General features: G+C 33.0%; 2 protein-coding genes across 3 annotated transcripts; both read left to right on the top strand.

The window, feature by feature from the left end:
- The first annotated feature begins 4,397 nt into the window (after nt 1–4,397).
- LOC125192556 (amino acid transporter AVT1J-like) lies at nt 4,398–6,964 on the top strand. Of its 2 annotated transcripts, none has more exons than XM_048090166.1 (3): nt 4,398–4,720; nt 5,742–6,298; nt 6,380–6,964. In XM_048090166.1, exons 1-3 carry the CDS (start codon nt 4,555–4,557, stop codon nt 6,899–6,901), a joined length of 1,245 nt encoding a protein of 414 aa, XP_047946123.1. In that variant the 5' UTR covers nt 4,398–4,554; the 3' UTR covers nt 6,902–6,964. The 2 variants fall into 2 exon arrangements, with proteins under 2 accessions (XP_047946123.1, XP_047946122.1); XM_048090165.1 differs by having other exon boundaries at nt 5,703–6,298.
- A 4,369-nt stretch (nt 6,965–11,333) lies between these two features.
- On the top strand, nt 11,334–16,213 carry LOC125193537 (amino acid transporter AVT1J-like). The gene is made up of 3 exons (XM_048091360.1): nt 11,334–11,537; nt 14,948–15,543; nt 15,625–16,213. The coding sequence occupies exons 1-3, from the start codon at nt 11,369–11,371 to the stop codon at nt 16,144–16,146; spliced, it is 1,287 nt and encodes a 428-aa protein (XP_047947317.1). The 5' UTR covers nt 11,334–11,368; the 3' UTR covers nt 16,147–16,213.
- Nucleotides 16,214–16,777: the final 564 nt, after the last annotated feature.

The following is a 16,777-nucleotide window of genomic DNA, read 5'->3' as shown; positions in this document are numbered from 1 at the left end:
AAGGAGCATGACCCCTTTATTAGGCGGCACAATTTTATTTTGTGTGTTAAGTAGAGAGAATGAATAAAATTGAGATAAAAAGAATTTTCATTTTTAGTAATTGATCATTTTGATAGGGACAAAACAAAAAGGAAAATGAATCGTCTTCAGTAGGACAGATGGAATGGGACGAAGGGAGTACCTTTTTATTCTCCAAGTTAACAATCAAGATAATGTTAGGAATTCCATTAACATCCGTCTTTAAAACCTACTCCATCCGTTCCATAGTAATGGAGACAAAACTTTTCGGCACGGAGATTAAGAAAAATTGTGTTAGGTGAGTTAAGTAAGAGAGAATAAAGTGGAAAATGAAAAAGGTAGAGAGATGAAGATAGAAAAAAGTAAAAGAGAGTAAAGTAGACGTGGAAAAATGTGTTGACTTTTACTAAAAAGAAAAATGACTCTATTAGTATGGAACGGACGGAAATGGAAAAACACCCCTATTACTATGGAACGGAGGGAGTATTACATAAAACTGTAATTTTAACAATCTTTTATATTTGGACGCTTAAATGTTCAACGTGGGCTGGATTCTAAATTTCTAATAGCTTGGTGTTGTATTTTAACAATCGTTCAAATCATTGCATATTTAGGTTTGTTTATTGTAAATGATCGAGAATGTAATTAAATGCAAACTCTAAATATCATATAAATTCTAAATTATGATTTGGATCGTTGGAAAATGTCAACAGATGATAAAATAACAGCAATAGAAAATATCAACAGTGTCAACGGTTGACACCGTGCTGACATTGTGTTGGCATGGTATTGACATTGCGTTGACATTAAAATCTTGAAATTTTACATTGTATTGACATTGTATTGATAAGTTTGGAGTTTGTACGATGTATAGAGTTTGCATTTTATCACTACCTGAATAATAGAGACTAAATCAAATAACAATCTTTTGGCTGAATAATTATTTTATACTCCCTCCGTTCCATAGTAATGGAGGCAAAACTTTTCGGCACGGAGATTAAGAAAAATTGTGTTAGGTGAGTTAAGTAAAGAGAGAATAAAGTGGAAAATAAAAAAGGTAGAGAGATGAAGAGAGAAAAAAGTAAGAGAGAGTAAAGTAGGTGTGAAAAAATGTGTTGACTTTTACTAAAAAGAGAAATGACTCTATTACTATGGAACGAACGGAAATGAAAAAACGCCCCTAATACTATGAAACGGAGGGAGCAGTATTTGTTTTTCTCTCTTTAACCCAATTCTTTCCATGAGGAAGCTATTTATTTGAGCTTACTTGAATTAAAACAATTTATATTTTATGTGAGCCCAAACATAATTTTGAAGCCCAAATACATCATAATTTTTGTTGAGCCCAATCCTTATTTTCCTCCAAGAGTCGCGAGACTTCTGCTCTTCCCTAGACGTTTTTCTGCAATCAAAAGTTACAAAATTAAAACCTCAATTTCAGTTTATCTTTCATCTCCCTAAGTTGAAACTCACCTCTCACGCTATACGCTATACACATCCACAATCCGCTTCTCAAATTCATGTCCAAATTTCACACCAAATATCAAAGAGTTGAAGGGAGAAAAATGAGGATTAGAAGAGCTGCTTTTCAATCAAAACTAGAAGCTCAGTCCACGAAACCCAAGGCCCCATTTTTTTTGAATAAATAGTAAGAACGGAGATGAATTAGCGATCCACTTTAATTAGCACTCCAATATTGGACAATGCAATTCTAGTTACAACTATTATTAACATGAGTATCGTATTCGTATCCAATTATCCATGGAGTATTATTCTCACTCTAAATACAATAGTAGTATAACTTAAAAACACTATTTACACCATAGAGATTTTGATTGGTTTTATATAAATAAATAAAAAAAGATAAAGGCGGCAAATACATAACGAGGTTTTGTGATCAGGCAAATAAATGAATTCTTGGATTTTGATTTCATTTACTCTTCATGTGATTCAATTTATAAATCTAATATTCAATCATGAGTCGGTTTTACTATGACAATCACTAATATCACTCAACTTCTGTTATGACTGTTGGCTACAAACTTGATACTATTATAAATCACGAGTATTGTAAGTTGTAACTCCAAATAACTTCTAAGATCAATAGCGTCCTTACGCATAGTCTCAAACATACTTGATTCATTGATTATATTTTATGTTAATACTAGTCTCTCTAAAAAAACTTTCTATAGTCAAACTAGGGGCAATAACAATAATTGATTATATTTTATGTTAATACTAGTCTCTCTAAAAAAACTTTCTATAGTCAAACTAGGGGCAATAACAATAAGGGGAAATTGCTAAAAAAAAATTATGAAGTTTGGTCAAATTCTAGTTAATCTCTTAATTTTAAAAAATATCAAGTATATCATAATTTTGACATTTTTTTTCCTCGATTTCCCCATGACCCATGATTTGGAGAAATTATGTATGATTTGACAGACTAAAAATTAAATACTATGCAAACAAAATATTCGACTGATCGGATTATCGACTGCAACAGACGTTTGATATTGTCCGCTTTGGGTTGAGCCCACACGAATTTGTTTTTGGGTTACTCCCAAAAAGCCTCAAACTAAGTGGGATGGAACAGATATTATATACCCCTTCCAACTTCCTTCAGACTCCTGATGTAGGATTCGTTATACTCAACATTGACTACTTAAATAATGTCTTTTAATATACTTAGTCAATTGTGTCCTTAATGTTTACACTTTACACATGTATGTGTTACATTGATAAATTCAGAACCTAGCATAATGGAATTTTATGCCATGGAAGAACTGAGAAAAATATTAAAGTTATAATATAATAATTGGTTAGTTTTTAAAGTTGCGAGATTGAATAGAATTTAATTAAACTTCATAATTTTTTTAGTAACAATTTGCCCTAACAATAATATTTGTAGAATAACAAATAGTAATATTAATTTCATATATTTATACAGTATTAGTAAAAAAAATTTGGTATAAACAGTATTAGTAAATTTTAATTTTAAATATTTAATTTTATTCGTGTGTCGTGCCTAACATCCTAATAGTCATATGTGAAATCTATCTAATTTTAATAATTCCAACATCATGGTTACAATGAGGAATGAGCAGTTTCAATTTTCCAAGTTTTTCCAATATTTTTGTAATTTAGTATGAGGACAAATTCTGATTTGACCGGAAGTACGAAGTAAAGATCTAATTTGCTTTCCTTCTTCAGTTTATTTATCTTACCACCTTAATCTTTATTCTACTATTTTTTTATGTCAATATAATTATGGTGTTTGGTTTCCAAGATACTTCAAAATAATATCAAGATACAATCTAGAATTGAGTTGTGAGATTATTTTAGTCATAAGAGGTTAGCTATGACTAATTATCCCATGATTATCCATCTAGAATTGAGTTGCGAGGTTGAATTTCATGAATCAAACACACTATAAATTTGATCCCGGATACAATCTTGCAAACCGAACACCCCCTATTCTACGATCGTATAATAGTTCGCTATTTCATTTCTGAGGTGTCTCAACGTTATAGCCTTGTTAATCATAATTTCTTTATAGGATAGCCTTGTTAATCATAATTTCTTTATAGGATAGCCTTGTTAATCATGATTTCTTTAAAGGATTGTGATTAGTGATTCTTGATTCTCTATCATTTACATTGCATTTTGTGTAATTTAAGTATCAAATTTTTATGCAATTATAATGATTCTTGTAACCTTATTAAATCTCCATCCCACAAAATTTACGTCGAACTATTATATTCCTAATCATTTTGAAGATTTAGCTTCAATCTAATAATCAATTAAATTTCTATATTTTCACTATTTTCACAACATATATTCACAAAATTGTTATTCTTGTAATTTTAATTATCAACCCATGTAAATTTAGTTCGTATAAAAAATTAATGCTCCATCTAGCTCTAATACTCATTTTAATTAATGGTCCATCACAAATATCATACTATATATACTATAAACTTTTGTGTTGCTACTCGGATCGCCGAAATTTCTTAACTCAAAATATAGTCAGAAATAAAACCAATTCAATTAATCTTGTAAGTACATTAAATAAAGAGATTTTTCCTCTTAATTTTTATTATCTTCTTATATTCTGATTTTTAAGACTTAAAAATCAGACATAATAATTAATACTCCCTCCATTCCATAATAATAGAGTCATTTTTGTCATTTTGATACATTCCATAGTAATAGAGTCATTTCACTCTTTAGTAAAAGTCAACACATTTTTTCACACCTACTTTACTCTCTCTTAAGAATTTGTGTTATATCATTATTAATTTTTTTTAAAAATCAATTGGATTTTCGTTACTAAATATCCATCACACCATTTTCATTCTTATAAATGAGGACATTAGTAAGTGTGAAGCCCAAAATATAATCTCACTAACTTGTTCCTCTCTTTCCCCTATAACACGTTTTGTTCCTTCTCCTTTGTCTCTATAAATGCATTTGCAATACATATCTCTTCTTACATAACATTACAAAAATAGAAAATTTTGTGTACAACTGCCTCCGATGAAGGGTCCAGCAGACGGCGACGATCTGTCGATCGGAGTACCATTGTTGGCGGATAAAGGAGAGGATGAGTCAACCCACCAACACCAACTCAGCCGCCACAACTCAGTTCCGGGCTCTACATCTTTCTTCAAAACCTGCTTCAACGGCGTCAACGCTCTATCAGGTTTCCACTTTTATCATACGGTGATACATATCGATTTCCACTTTTATCATAAATGATGGTTTCAGACGAACTTACTTGGAATTTAAATGTTTTCCCGTTTGAAATATGTTAAATATACAGGTCTTATTCCTGAATAATTAATATTAGTTGATATTATAAAATATATCACTTCATGACTTAATATTAGTTCGTATTGAAAGTTAGCAACTGATATGTTTTATTATATTAACTAGGAGTAATATTAATAAATCAGTAAATTAATATTGTTCTCTATTCTCATTTTTATAGATGCTATTTTACGTTTTAAGTTTTCAATATTTTGTCCTTTAATTCCGAAAGTATGCAATAGAAAAAGCTGGCATTCTTATCTCTACCTTTTTATGTACTATCATTTTTTGTAGGATTGATATGGATGTGCTGTGTCATACCTAACATTCTATATTTGGTGCATCCGAATTCATTTAGTACAAATTGTGTTTTGCTTCTTTACCATGTCCATCTGATTAGAAATAAAGCAGATGTAGTATATTAGTATGTACGTAATTGATCATTATCACTATATCGGTGAAGGTTATCTACAGTATGTATGTAATTGATCATTATATGCACTTGACAATCAATCATTAAGTAGGACAAAATAGAGTATGGGTGGTAGTCGAATCACCATTTGATACGTGTAATGTGTTGTCGTTAGTCGTTACCATATTTATCTGAAATTATTACTCCACTACATTTTAATCCATCATAGTCTTGCTTCCATAATACGTGGTCCTCTTTCTGGCTTTTGTTACAAAAAATTATCTTAATAATAGATTTTTGTGTTGTAGAGAGTTGATTCGTGTCTAGGGATAGAAACATACAAAATCTTGGCGGTTTTTTTTTTTTTTTGAATTTTAAATTTCAAAGTGTTATTAGATAATTTTTCTTGCCATTTAGCAATTCTACATGCTTAAATGATTTATTTATGATTTTAATTTTTTAGGTGTAGGAATACTATCAGTTCCTTATGCCCTATCATCAGGTGGATGGCTGAGCTTGATACTGCTCTTCCTCATCGCCGGTTGCACCTACTACACATCTATACTGATCAAAAGATGCATGGACTTGGACACAAACATTCGAAGCTATCCTGATATAGGGGAGCGAGCATTTGGGTCGACTGGGAGGATGTTCGTAGCAGTAACAATGAACATGGAGTTGTATCTTGTGGCAACCGGTTTTGTGATTCTTGAGGGCGATAATCTACAAAATTTATTTCCGGCCTTTGGAGGAGATTTTGTAACCGGGAAGCAAGCCTTCGTTCTCATCATTGGACTCATAGTGCTACCTACTGTGTGGCTGGACAACATGGCCATTCTTTCTTACATATCTGCCACTGGAGTAGTCGCTTCCTTTTTGCTCATCGCTTCTGTTCTGTGGTCTGCTGTTTTTGATGGCATCGGATTTCAGGAGCAGGGCACTATGTTTCAGAGCAGAGGAATCCCTACCGCGATTAGCCTATATGCGTTCTGTTACTGCGCACATCCGGTTTTTCCAACGTTGTACACTTCCATGAGAAACCAAAAGCAATTTTCTAAGGTTAGGTTATGAAACAGTTAGTTTTGGCGCCAACAACGGTAGTACTTTTGTCATTGATCTTGACATATATGATGGTTGCAGGTTTTGCTCGTATGCTTTCTTGTTTGCACAACGAGCTATGCTTCGATGGCTGTCCTAGGGTATCTAATGTTCGGGTCAAAGGTGCAGTCTCAGGTAACATTGAATCTCCCTACTAACTTGGTTAGCTCGAAAGTTGCTATCTACACTACGTTGGTCAATCCGTTGGCTAAGTACGCTTTGATGTCACGTCCAATTGTGAAATCTCTTGAGAGGAGATTCTTGGTGGGGCGTAGCAGACGGTGGAGCATATTGATTAGGACTGCGTTGGTGGCGAGCACGATCTTTGTGGCCTTGGCTGTGCCTTTCTTCGGGTATCTAATGTCACTGGTGGGCGCGTTTCTAAGCGTCACGGCTTCAATCATCGTGCCTTGCTTGTGCTATATGAAGATCTCGGGGATTTATGTCAGAATTGGGAGTGAGTTGATTGTGTTGTGTGGGATTGTGGTGGTTGGTGGTGTTGTGCTTGTAGTTGGTACTTATACAGCATTGTTGGAGATTTTGAACCAATTGATTCCATCCTGATTGTGTTTTATGATCTGATGATCGTGTATTTTACTATAATGGATATAATTATTCATTGTTCTAGTAAATTTGTTGATAATTTTGGTTAGCAGTCTAACGAATATCATGTGATTAAGATGAAACTAATAATAAAAGTTATTTAGTTTTCTAGTTTGATGTAGCCTGTGTGAATTGTGCATTAAAAAAAACACGAACCTTAACTACTTAATAATAATTAATTTATGATGGAGGTAACATTGAATTTTGAAACAGGATTAGCGTCGAATTGTGCCAGTGTGCAACAAAATAAGTGTGCAAAAGTGACCGGGACTCCTAAAGTGGGACGGAGGGAGTAATGTCTTAAGTGCAGTGCATGTAATGCCAATAAAATATGTGTTTTCGAATTATATGCATATATAATACTCCCTTCGTCCTATGAAAGATGACTCATTCCTTGGGCGGCACGAGATTTTATGCAGTTTTATTTTGTATGTTAGGTGAAAAGAATAAAGTAAGAGAAAGTGAATAAAATAGAGATATGTTTTTTCTATTTTTAATAATGAGTCATCTTGAGTGAGACAAATTAAAAAAGAAAATGTGTCATCTTATGGAACAGGGGAGTACAACTATCAATCGGACCATTTTACTAATTAATATTTGTATTCACATGTAATTAATGTCGAGCGAAAACTCTAGATTCCACCATCCATTTTTATATATAAAGGTTCATATTTGACCTTAGTTTTGATATAAAATTAGGATGCATTTTAATCCTATCATATTATTCTAAATTTATCTGAAATAAGAATTGATCTTAATACCAAAACGTAGGCCAAATCTTAATCATGGGATTTGCCAATCTGATGATAAAAAATTATTTACTATCACATATGGATATGTCAATGTTAAGTTTTTAAATCATTTTAAAAAATTCTAAATTTGAGGTTATTTTTAGATAAATTTAAGTAATCATTCTAAAATCACTAAAAAAAATAATAATAATAACCATCGTGATAACTATAAATGACATTTGTATTTTTGGTTCGATACTCTGCAATAAAATTGAACTTCGCATATATCACAACTCTACATACACTAATTTATTTTAGAGTAGATAACTCATTAATTCATAGAGTTGTATGACAAAATATAACTAACTATATACTAAGTATGTTTTTATTATATTATATTATCTTTCTTTTTCTATTAAACTGCCATTATATTTAATAGTGATAGAAATATGAAGGTAGTAATTTTTTGCTGATTATTTTGTAACAAATTATGATTAAATAGTATCTCCTCGAATTTGTTCATTAAGAAATTTATTGACGCATGTTTACATTATTTATTAAATATTCTAAAACTATAATGATTAAAAAAATTTATTCTTGAAAATTTGTCACTTTTCACTTTTTTTTTATTATTATTATTGAACCTCACGTTCCACTAATTCATTTTCACTCACATTTTATTATAAAATTTAAAAAAAAATAGTATAAAAGTAAGATCAACATTTCATTAACTTTTTTTCTAACCCCATTTTTTTATATTTTTAAAATCCGTAAAATGTTTTAAAAACCGGACCGGTGAGCGAACCGACAAGACTACTGGTTCACGGTTCAACTGGTCCGACCGGTTGAACCACCGGTCGAACCGTATTACTATTTAAATATATTTTATTATATTATATATTTAATATACTCCCTCCGTCCCGCTTAAGATGACACGTTTTCCTTTTTAGTCTGTCCCAACTAAGATGACACATTTCCTTTTTTGGTAACTTTCTCTCTCCAATTAATACACTCAACCACTTTTTCTCACTCTTATTAAAATATTCATCTTTCTTTATCTTTCTACTTTAATACTTTCACCTACCTTCTCTCTCTCCAATTAAACACTTTAACTAATAACTCCTAAAATCCCGTGCCGGCTAAGCAATATGTCATCTTAGCCGGGACGGAGGGAGTACATATTAAATTAAGATATACTCCCTCCGTCCACCATTAGGAGTCCCATTCATGGGCGGCACGTGTTTTAAGAAATGTTAAGAAAAGTAGGTGGAAAAAAGTTAGTGGAATACGGGTCCCACGTGTAAATATTAGTTTTAAATGAAATGTGAGTGAAATGAGTTAGTGGAAGGTGTGACCCTATTACCATTTATTGTAAAAGTGAACTGGGACCCTTATTCGCGGACGGACTAAAATGAAAAAACGGGACTCTTATTCGCGGACGGAGAGAGTAATTATTATAGTACTAGTATTTGACAAAGTGAGTCACGTGACTCTCCACTTTATGGGTAGAAGATGAGTGGTCAATGGTTGTCACTTCTGTTGCAGGTTGCAGGAGGAGCTGAGGAGGTGGACGATTTTTAATTTTTATTCTTTCTTATTAATAATGGTTGCTCTCTTGATATCTCAAATTCTCATTCTTTTTAATTTCACAACAGCCTCTTCACCGGTGTTTTAAAAATCGGTTTGGACCGGCCGGTCGGACTGATTCGGCCGTGAATCAGTGACCTCTCCGGTCCGATTCACCATATAAAACCAGTAGAGCATTGAACCATTTTGGACCGGGTGAACCGGCCGATTAGACCACAAACGGAGAACCAGTCGAACCAGTTACCAAATTTTTTTTATTTTTAAAAATGAATTAAAAATCAATTTAAAAAAAATTAAGACTAAACTTTCATTACATATTAGCTCATACTTGTATTGGGCCTATGAAATTTATAAAAACTAGCTTAAAAAATCATTTGTGTCTTTCTTTATAGAAGTATTTCACAAGATTGTTCTTTCATTTTTCAATGTGGAATGAAAAGCTTGTTTTATAGTCATCTTTTACAATCTTTTGCCTTTACTTTTTCAATGTGGGATGTAGTTTGTTTTATTAATATGTACTACTTCATAATATATCAACTATCAATTATATACTAATTGTATATGTATAATTAAAAGCTATATACATATTTTATATCATAACTAAAATTAATAAATCTTAATTAACTTTTAAAATATAGTTTTAATTACTAATGCTTAGATTGAAAATAAAATAATAAGAATATATAATGGGAGAAGTGTTCATACCATGAAAATTAATACATAGTATAATAAACATATGAATATGTATTTTTACATTACTAGTATTACTCGTTAAGAATTGGTATATATATGCTTTATCTATATTTATATATTATTTAAAATTAAATTATATATTGCATTAATGCTTGTTTATTTACATGTTTTGAAACCAAGTGTTTTATAATAAATATGTATTTAATTATATACTCATATATATATAAATGCTATAGTAAAACGGTTCGACCGATGGTTCGACCGGTTGTACTAGTTGAACCGTGAACCAGTAGCCTCGCCGGTTCGCTTGCCGGTCCGGTTTTTAAAACATTGCTCTTCACGAACTTTCTCCCTATCTCACTGTCATTCAATTACATAGAATTAGAATTTCTCCACCTCTCTCTTTTTCTTTTCAATTTCACTACACATTTTTTTCCTCACTTCCTCTCTTCTTTTGTCTGTTTCGAACTGATACTATTGGTTCGCCGGCGACAAGCAACAACGGCATAACTCACGCTCAATCTCTTTTTTCTCCTATTTTTTCCCATTTTATAGCAATCCAATGGGATGGGGAAGAGAGATTTTTGGCAGCAACAATTCAATTTCGGAAAAAAAAAGAGTAGAAAATAGTAAAACCGGCCAAACCGGTTCACGGTTTCCGGCCAGACCACCCGGTTTTATCGGTCTAAAACGGCCCAACGTGCATACGGTTTATATGCTTGAATCGGACCGGACTGATCACCAGTTCGCGGCCAAACCGGTCGATCCGGTCCGGTTTTTAAAACACTACTGTTAGGTTAAATGATGATAAATTTTTGGGGACCAAGGGTGCAATAAAATTTAACCATTATAAATGTTTATGTTGTGGTTATTATATTTTACTTCCTCCATCCCACAATAGGAGTTATTTTTATTGTGGTTACGAGTTTTAAGAAATGTATTAAAAAATATTGGGTTGGAAAAGTTATGTCACCTACTTTTTTATATTAATTTTATGGTAATAAAATGTGAGTGAATGAAATGTGGAACATTATGATAAAAATAAAATGTGACTTTTATTATGAGATGGGTCAAAATGAGACAATATCTGGGTGCGAGGAGTACTATTTTGTTAAAAATTCGTCCGAATGAGTAATAAAAGTCAACTATTTTCGTGACTGTATGGCCATCACTTCATATCATTATCATTTAAAATATAGGCAGTACAAACATAACCAATTTTAATTGGGCCGAATTTATTTATTAGGCGTGAAGCATAAATAAAATCGACCTTTACTTACATTCTTTCACGTTTTGTTTCACTCTCTCGTGTCTCTATAAATAATAAATGCATTTGTAATATATATCGCTTCTCACATAAATAATAATACTATAAAAATAGAAAAAAATTGCTCACCTAAATCAGCAGCTGTTTCCGATGAAGGCTGCAGTAGATGGCGACGACGACCTGTCGATCGGAATACCATTGTTGGCAGATAATGGAGAGGCTGATTCAGCTCACCAACACCAACTCGGCCACCATAACTCCGGTTTGGGGTCAACATCTTTCTTCAAAACCTGCTTCAACGGCGTCAATGCTCTTTCAGGTTCTTTATACTACAGTTACCTTTTTTCTCTTGTTTTCTACTTTTCTCATAAAGTTGAACTTTGTTTGGATTTTGATATTTCCTAGTTTGAAGTATGTGAAATATAGGCCAAATTGCCAAGGTTATTGTTAAAAATTTCTAAATTCAGTCACACGTTAGCTCGGTCACGATCTCATCTCATTTAATTGTGGACCTCTCTTCTTATAAAGTCTTTTAGGGGGTGAGTGATCCATTCCTAATAGTATGATATTAAAATTGGACCTAAATCGACGATGAATCTCTTTATGTCTTAACTACCTCTTGAGTGGAAGTCCGATGTTTATTTCTGGCCATATCGATAATGGTGTTTTTATTATCTCTTGTCTTGTCTAACTACGTATGGAAGTCTGATGTTCACTCCGGCCCACATGTGCGGAGGCGTGTTAAAAATCTCTAAATTTCGTTCCACATCGAATTGGTGATGATCTTGTCTTGTCTATACAAATGTGGATAACTCGTCCCTCTTACTGGCCCTTTTAAGGGAATAAGTTATTCATTTGCAATGTGGTATTAAAGTGGCCAAGTCGATAATGAATCTGTTTATCTTCTATCTCATGAGTTAATGTCTGAAGTTCATTTGGGGCTATATTGATGATGGTTCTCTTGTCTTTTCTCTTGTCCAACCCATGTGTGGAAGTCTAATGTTCATTATGAGGCCCACATGTGTTGGGAACGTATTAAAATTCTTAAATTCTATTTCACATTGGCTTAGGATAACCCCTATTATGAGACATTTTAAGGAGCGAATGGTCAATTTCTAATAATTGTCAAATTCTTGATAATCACCTACTTTTCAAAATAAATCACGAAAATTAGATTTTTTTTCAACTTTCCCATCCTTCCATTTTCAGCGTATTTCCCACTAATTGCATGTTGATGTGACAGACAATTAGTTTAAAACAAGTTGGTAAAACGGCACTGGACAAAATAAAAATAGCTAATTAAGTTTGAAACCAACGTACTTTAAATTGACTACAATTCCAACATGTAATGTGCCGCAAAAGGAAAGGATAGTCGAGAAAATTCATATTTTCATAATTTACTTTTTGGCTTTTAAAAAGTTTGGGATGAACCAGTTTTGTAGCTTCAACATTTGAGTCTTGACTCTTGAATATGTCCTTTAATTTCGAAAGTATACAACTAACTCTGTCCGGTTAAGCCCCATTATGAAATACTACATGGATTAGGTAGACATTCTTATCTCCAACCTTTCATTTATCCATTTGAGTACGATGGGTGTGCTGTGTGTCATACATAACATTATATTTCTTTGTCATGACAATCATAATATTTATGAGAGAATATTATTATTTTTAGATATTGCATTAATACCATCTGTGGTTTCTATTTCTTAGAATACTAGGAAACGTCAACTTAACATTGGTATAATACTATTGGAATAACATTTGCATTTTTTTGAATTAAAATATCTTACACGCTATAAGAATTATTTATGGAGTATTCTCTTTTTCCATGAGTAAGTTCATTTATTTCTCTTGGAGGAATGCAACAAAAATGAATTTATCAAGTGCAGCTGAAGTGTCGATTTTCTCTCTCATGAAAAAAATATAAACAAATAGTAGATCTTATAGTTTTGGATTTGGAAGTATTTTAGTTCAAAAAAAGTATGATAATATAGTGCGATATCTATGAAAAAAATGTAGCTGTCTCCACCAATAAACATGGTCTTATGATCTTGTATTGAGATTAAAGTTATACTTCCTCTGTTCCACACTGTTTTCTCTGTTCCATACTACTTGACACACTTTAAAGTTATACTTCCTCTGTTAATCATTTAAATTTTAAATTATCAGTTTCAGATCGAATTGATTGGTGAAGAAATTAGAATAACTCCGATTTGGTTAATGCTTATTGTTTTTGTTTAAAAGCTTAAGACAGTACTAATATTTTAACAATTGGTAGTTAGTTTTTTTGGTGTACTTCCATGATCTCGGTTATTAAATGGGAATAAAAAGTTACTAATAAAGAGTCAATCAACTAAAAAAGAGAGAGGCATTTGTAAATTAAAAAAGAAGCATTAATTATATTAACTTGGTCTATGTTGCTCTATCTATAGTCTGGTAATGCTTATATGCATTAGACAATCAACCATTAAATAGGATAAAATAGAGAATGGGGCACCGACACTGAGTGGACTGGTCACATTACCATTAGGCATAACAAACGTGGAATGTGATCACATGCCAAGTTTATTCCATCACATAGTCTGGGTTACATAATGTCCTTTGGGCTTTATTCAAAATATAGTTGATCTATGGAGGCAAAAAAAATCTTGGTGGGGCAATAGTTTGGTGATTTTTCCAAGACAAGCAAAATAACAATAGTTTGATGATCTTTTAGAATTGGAAAAATATTTTTCAGGTCTATATTCTGTTCGTATTCATTTGTTCTAATTTTTCTGAGCTAGATGCCAATATACTGATGTACTCTGGGCCAAAATTCATAATATCCAAATTTTATTGAACAATAGTATGTCTGTAATTTAATTATAAAATATATACATCTCTTCATGATTACTTTACCCATTTTGTAAGTTTATAGCGTCAATTAAATGATCCACTGACTTTTTTTTTCTTCATTTTTAGTAAGTGAATGTCACGTTTCACTAATTTATTACTTCCTCCGTTTTTATATAATTGAGTCATTTTTCTATTTCAGGAAGTTTCTTCATAGTTGAGTCATTTCTATATACCTTTTTCTCTTTCTTACTTTTCTCTCTCTTACTTTATTCTCTCTACTTTATTCACTTTATACTTTATTCTCTCTACCTTTTCACCTCTCTTACTTTTTTATCTATTTATTTAACACACCCAATATTCATTTCTAAAACTCCGTACCGAAAAGTTTCGCCTCAACTATGGCGAAACGGAGGGAGTACTATCATATTTTATTATTCCCTCCGTTTCTTTATAGTTGAGGCGGAACTTTTCGACACGAAATTTAAGAAATGAATCTTGGATGTGTTAAATAAATAGATATAAAAGTAAGAAATAGAAAAAAGATAGAGAGAATAAAGTAAAAAGTGAATAAAGTAGAGAGAATAAAGTATGAGAGAGTAAAGTAAGAAAGAGGAAAACGTTACTATATATGGAAATGACTCAACTATGAGGGAATTTCCTGAAATGCAAAAATGACTCAACTATGAAGGAACGGATGTAGTATAAAACTATATAAAAATGGGTCACACATTTCACTATTTTTTTCGATCATTTTTATCACAAAGTCAAATAAATTATTATAACCAGTGACGAATCAAAGTGATTCATTTAATCGGGTAGGGACGGAGTACTATTTAAAATCGCAAATGTCCATCCGATTTTACGAATTTTGACCTGACTTTTAATTTTCAGGCGTAGGAATACTCTCAGTTCCTTATGCCCTATCATCAGGCGGATGGCTGAGCTTGTTACTGCTCTTCCTAATCGCCGGCTGCGCCTACTACACATCTCTACTCATCAAAAGATGCATGGACTTGGACACAAGCATTCGAAGCTATCCCGATATAGGGGAGCGAGCATTTGGGTCGACTGGGAGGATGTTCGTAGCAGTAACAATGAACATGGAGTTGTATCTTGTGGCAACCGGTTTTGTGATTCTTGAGGGCGATAATCTACAAAATTTATTTCCGGCCTTTGGAGGAGATTTTGTAACCGGGAAGCAAGCCTTCGTTCTCATCATTGGACTCATAGTGCTACCTACTGTGTGGCTGGACAACATGGCCATTCTTTCTTACATATCTGCCACTGGAGTAGTCGCTTCCTTTTTGCTCATCGCTTCTGTTCTGTGGTCTGCTGTTTTTGATGGCATCGGATTTCAGGAGCAGGGCACTATGTTTCAGAGCAGAGGAATCCCTACCGCGATTAGCCTATATGCGTTCTGTTACTGCGCACATCCGGTTTTTCCAACGTTGTACACTTCCATGAGAAACCAAAAGCAATTTTCTAAGGTTAGGTTATGAAACAGTTAGTTTTGGCGCCAACAACGGTAGTACTTTTGTCATTGATCTTGACATATATGATGGTTGCAGGTTTTGCTCGTATGCTTCCTTTATTGCACCATGAGCTATGGTTCGATGGCTGTCCTAGGGTATCTGATGTTCGGGTCAAAGGTGCAGTCTCAGGTGACATTGAATCTCCCTACTAACCTGGTCAGTTCCAAAGTAGCCATCTATACTACGTTGGTCAATCCATTGGCTAAGTATGCTTTGATGGTGTGTCCAATTGTGAAAACTCTCGAGAGGCGATTCTTGGTGGGGCGTAGTAGACGGTGGAGCATATTGATTAGGACTGCATTGGTGGCGAGCACGATATTTGTGGCCTTGGTTGTGCCTTTCTTCGGGTATCTAATGTCACTGGTGGGGGCGTTTCTGAGCGTCACGGCCTCAATCATACTGCCTTGCTTGTGCTATATGAAGATCTCGGGGATCTATGTTAGAATCGGGAGCGAGTTGATTGTGTTGTGTGGGATTATAGTGATTGGTATTATTGTGCTTCTAGTTGGTACTTATACAGCTTTGTTGGAGATTTTGAGCCATTTGATTCCATTTTGATTGTGTTTTCTAATCTGATGATTGTGTATTCACTATAATGGATATAATTATTCCTTATTCTTGTAAATGTGTTGATTATTTTGGTTAGCTGGCTAATGAATATCATGTGATTAGGGTTTAGGGTTTATTAAATTTCTTTAGTTTTCTAGCTTGATGTAGCTTGTGTGAATGAATATAGTAGTGCAAAAATTAATGAAGATGGGTGTGCATAAAAAAGACACGAACTTTACCTAGGTAATTTGATTTATGATGGAGGCAACGTTGAATTTTGAAATAGGATTAGCAGTGATTGTGGTACAAAACACAAACCACTTTTAAAAGAGGAAAAATGTCGAAATATTGGGTAGTTAAATTTGACGATCACCTTAAACACTATGTAGATCGTCCAGATTTCGATTAATGGTTCTATGCTCCACACGCTTACAAATTGTGAGTATTGTAACTCCTTACAACTTCCCTAGCACCTCTTACACATAATCTCAAACATTATTTGTTACCATGAACATGATATTAATAATTCATATGTTTAGCTTGTTAATGCAAATCTCTCAAAATTTTGAGAAGCACAATCTAATTAATTGACAGATAATTAATGTGGTTCATTGATTTGATTTTATGTAGTCAAGCTAGG

Source organism: Salvia hispanica, chromosome 6, assembly GCF_023119035.1.
Source record: "Salvia hispanica cultivar TCC Black 2014 chromosome 6, UniMelb_Shisp_WGS_1.0, whole genome shotgun sequence".
NCBI lineage: Eukaryota > Viridiplantae > Streptophyta > Magnoliopsida > Lamiales > Lamiaceae > Salvia > Salvia hispanica.
The sequence above is the reverse complement of the archived record's forward strand: the minus strand, read 5'-3'. Positions and strand labels throughout refer to the sequence as shown.

Excerpts from the sequence above, each read along its gene's own strand:
- LOC125192556 (XM_048090165.1), top strand. The coding sequence starts at position 4,555 with ATGAAGGGTCCAGCAGACGGCGACGATCTGTCGATCGGAGTACCATTG. Across the intron at positions 4,721-5,702 it reads CGGCGTCAACGCTCTATCAG|GTGTAGGAATACTATCAGTT; the intron begins GTTTCCACTTTT and ends TTAATTTTTTAG. Across the intron at positions 6,299-6,379 it reads ACCAAAAGCAATTTTCTAAG|GTTTTGCTCGTATGCTTTCT; the intron begins GTTAGGTTATGA and ends TGATGGTTGCAG.
- LOC125193537 (XM_048091360.1), top strand. The coding sequence starts at position 11,369 with ATGAAGGCTGCAGTAGATGGCGACGACGACCTGTCGATCGGAATACCA. Across the intron at positions 11,538-14,947 it reads CGGCGTCAATGCTCTTTCAG|GCGTAGGAATACTCTCAGTT; the intron begins GTTCTTTATACT and ends TTTAATTTTCAG. Across the intron at positions 15,544-15,624 it reads ACCAAAAGCAATTTTCTAAG|GTTTTGCTCGTATGCTTCCT; the intron begins GTTAGGTTATGA and ends TGATGGTTGCAG.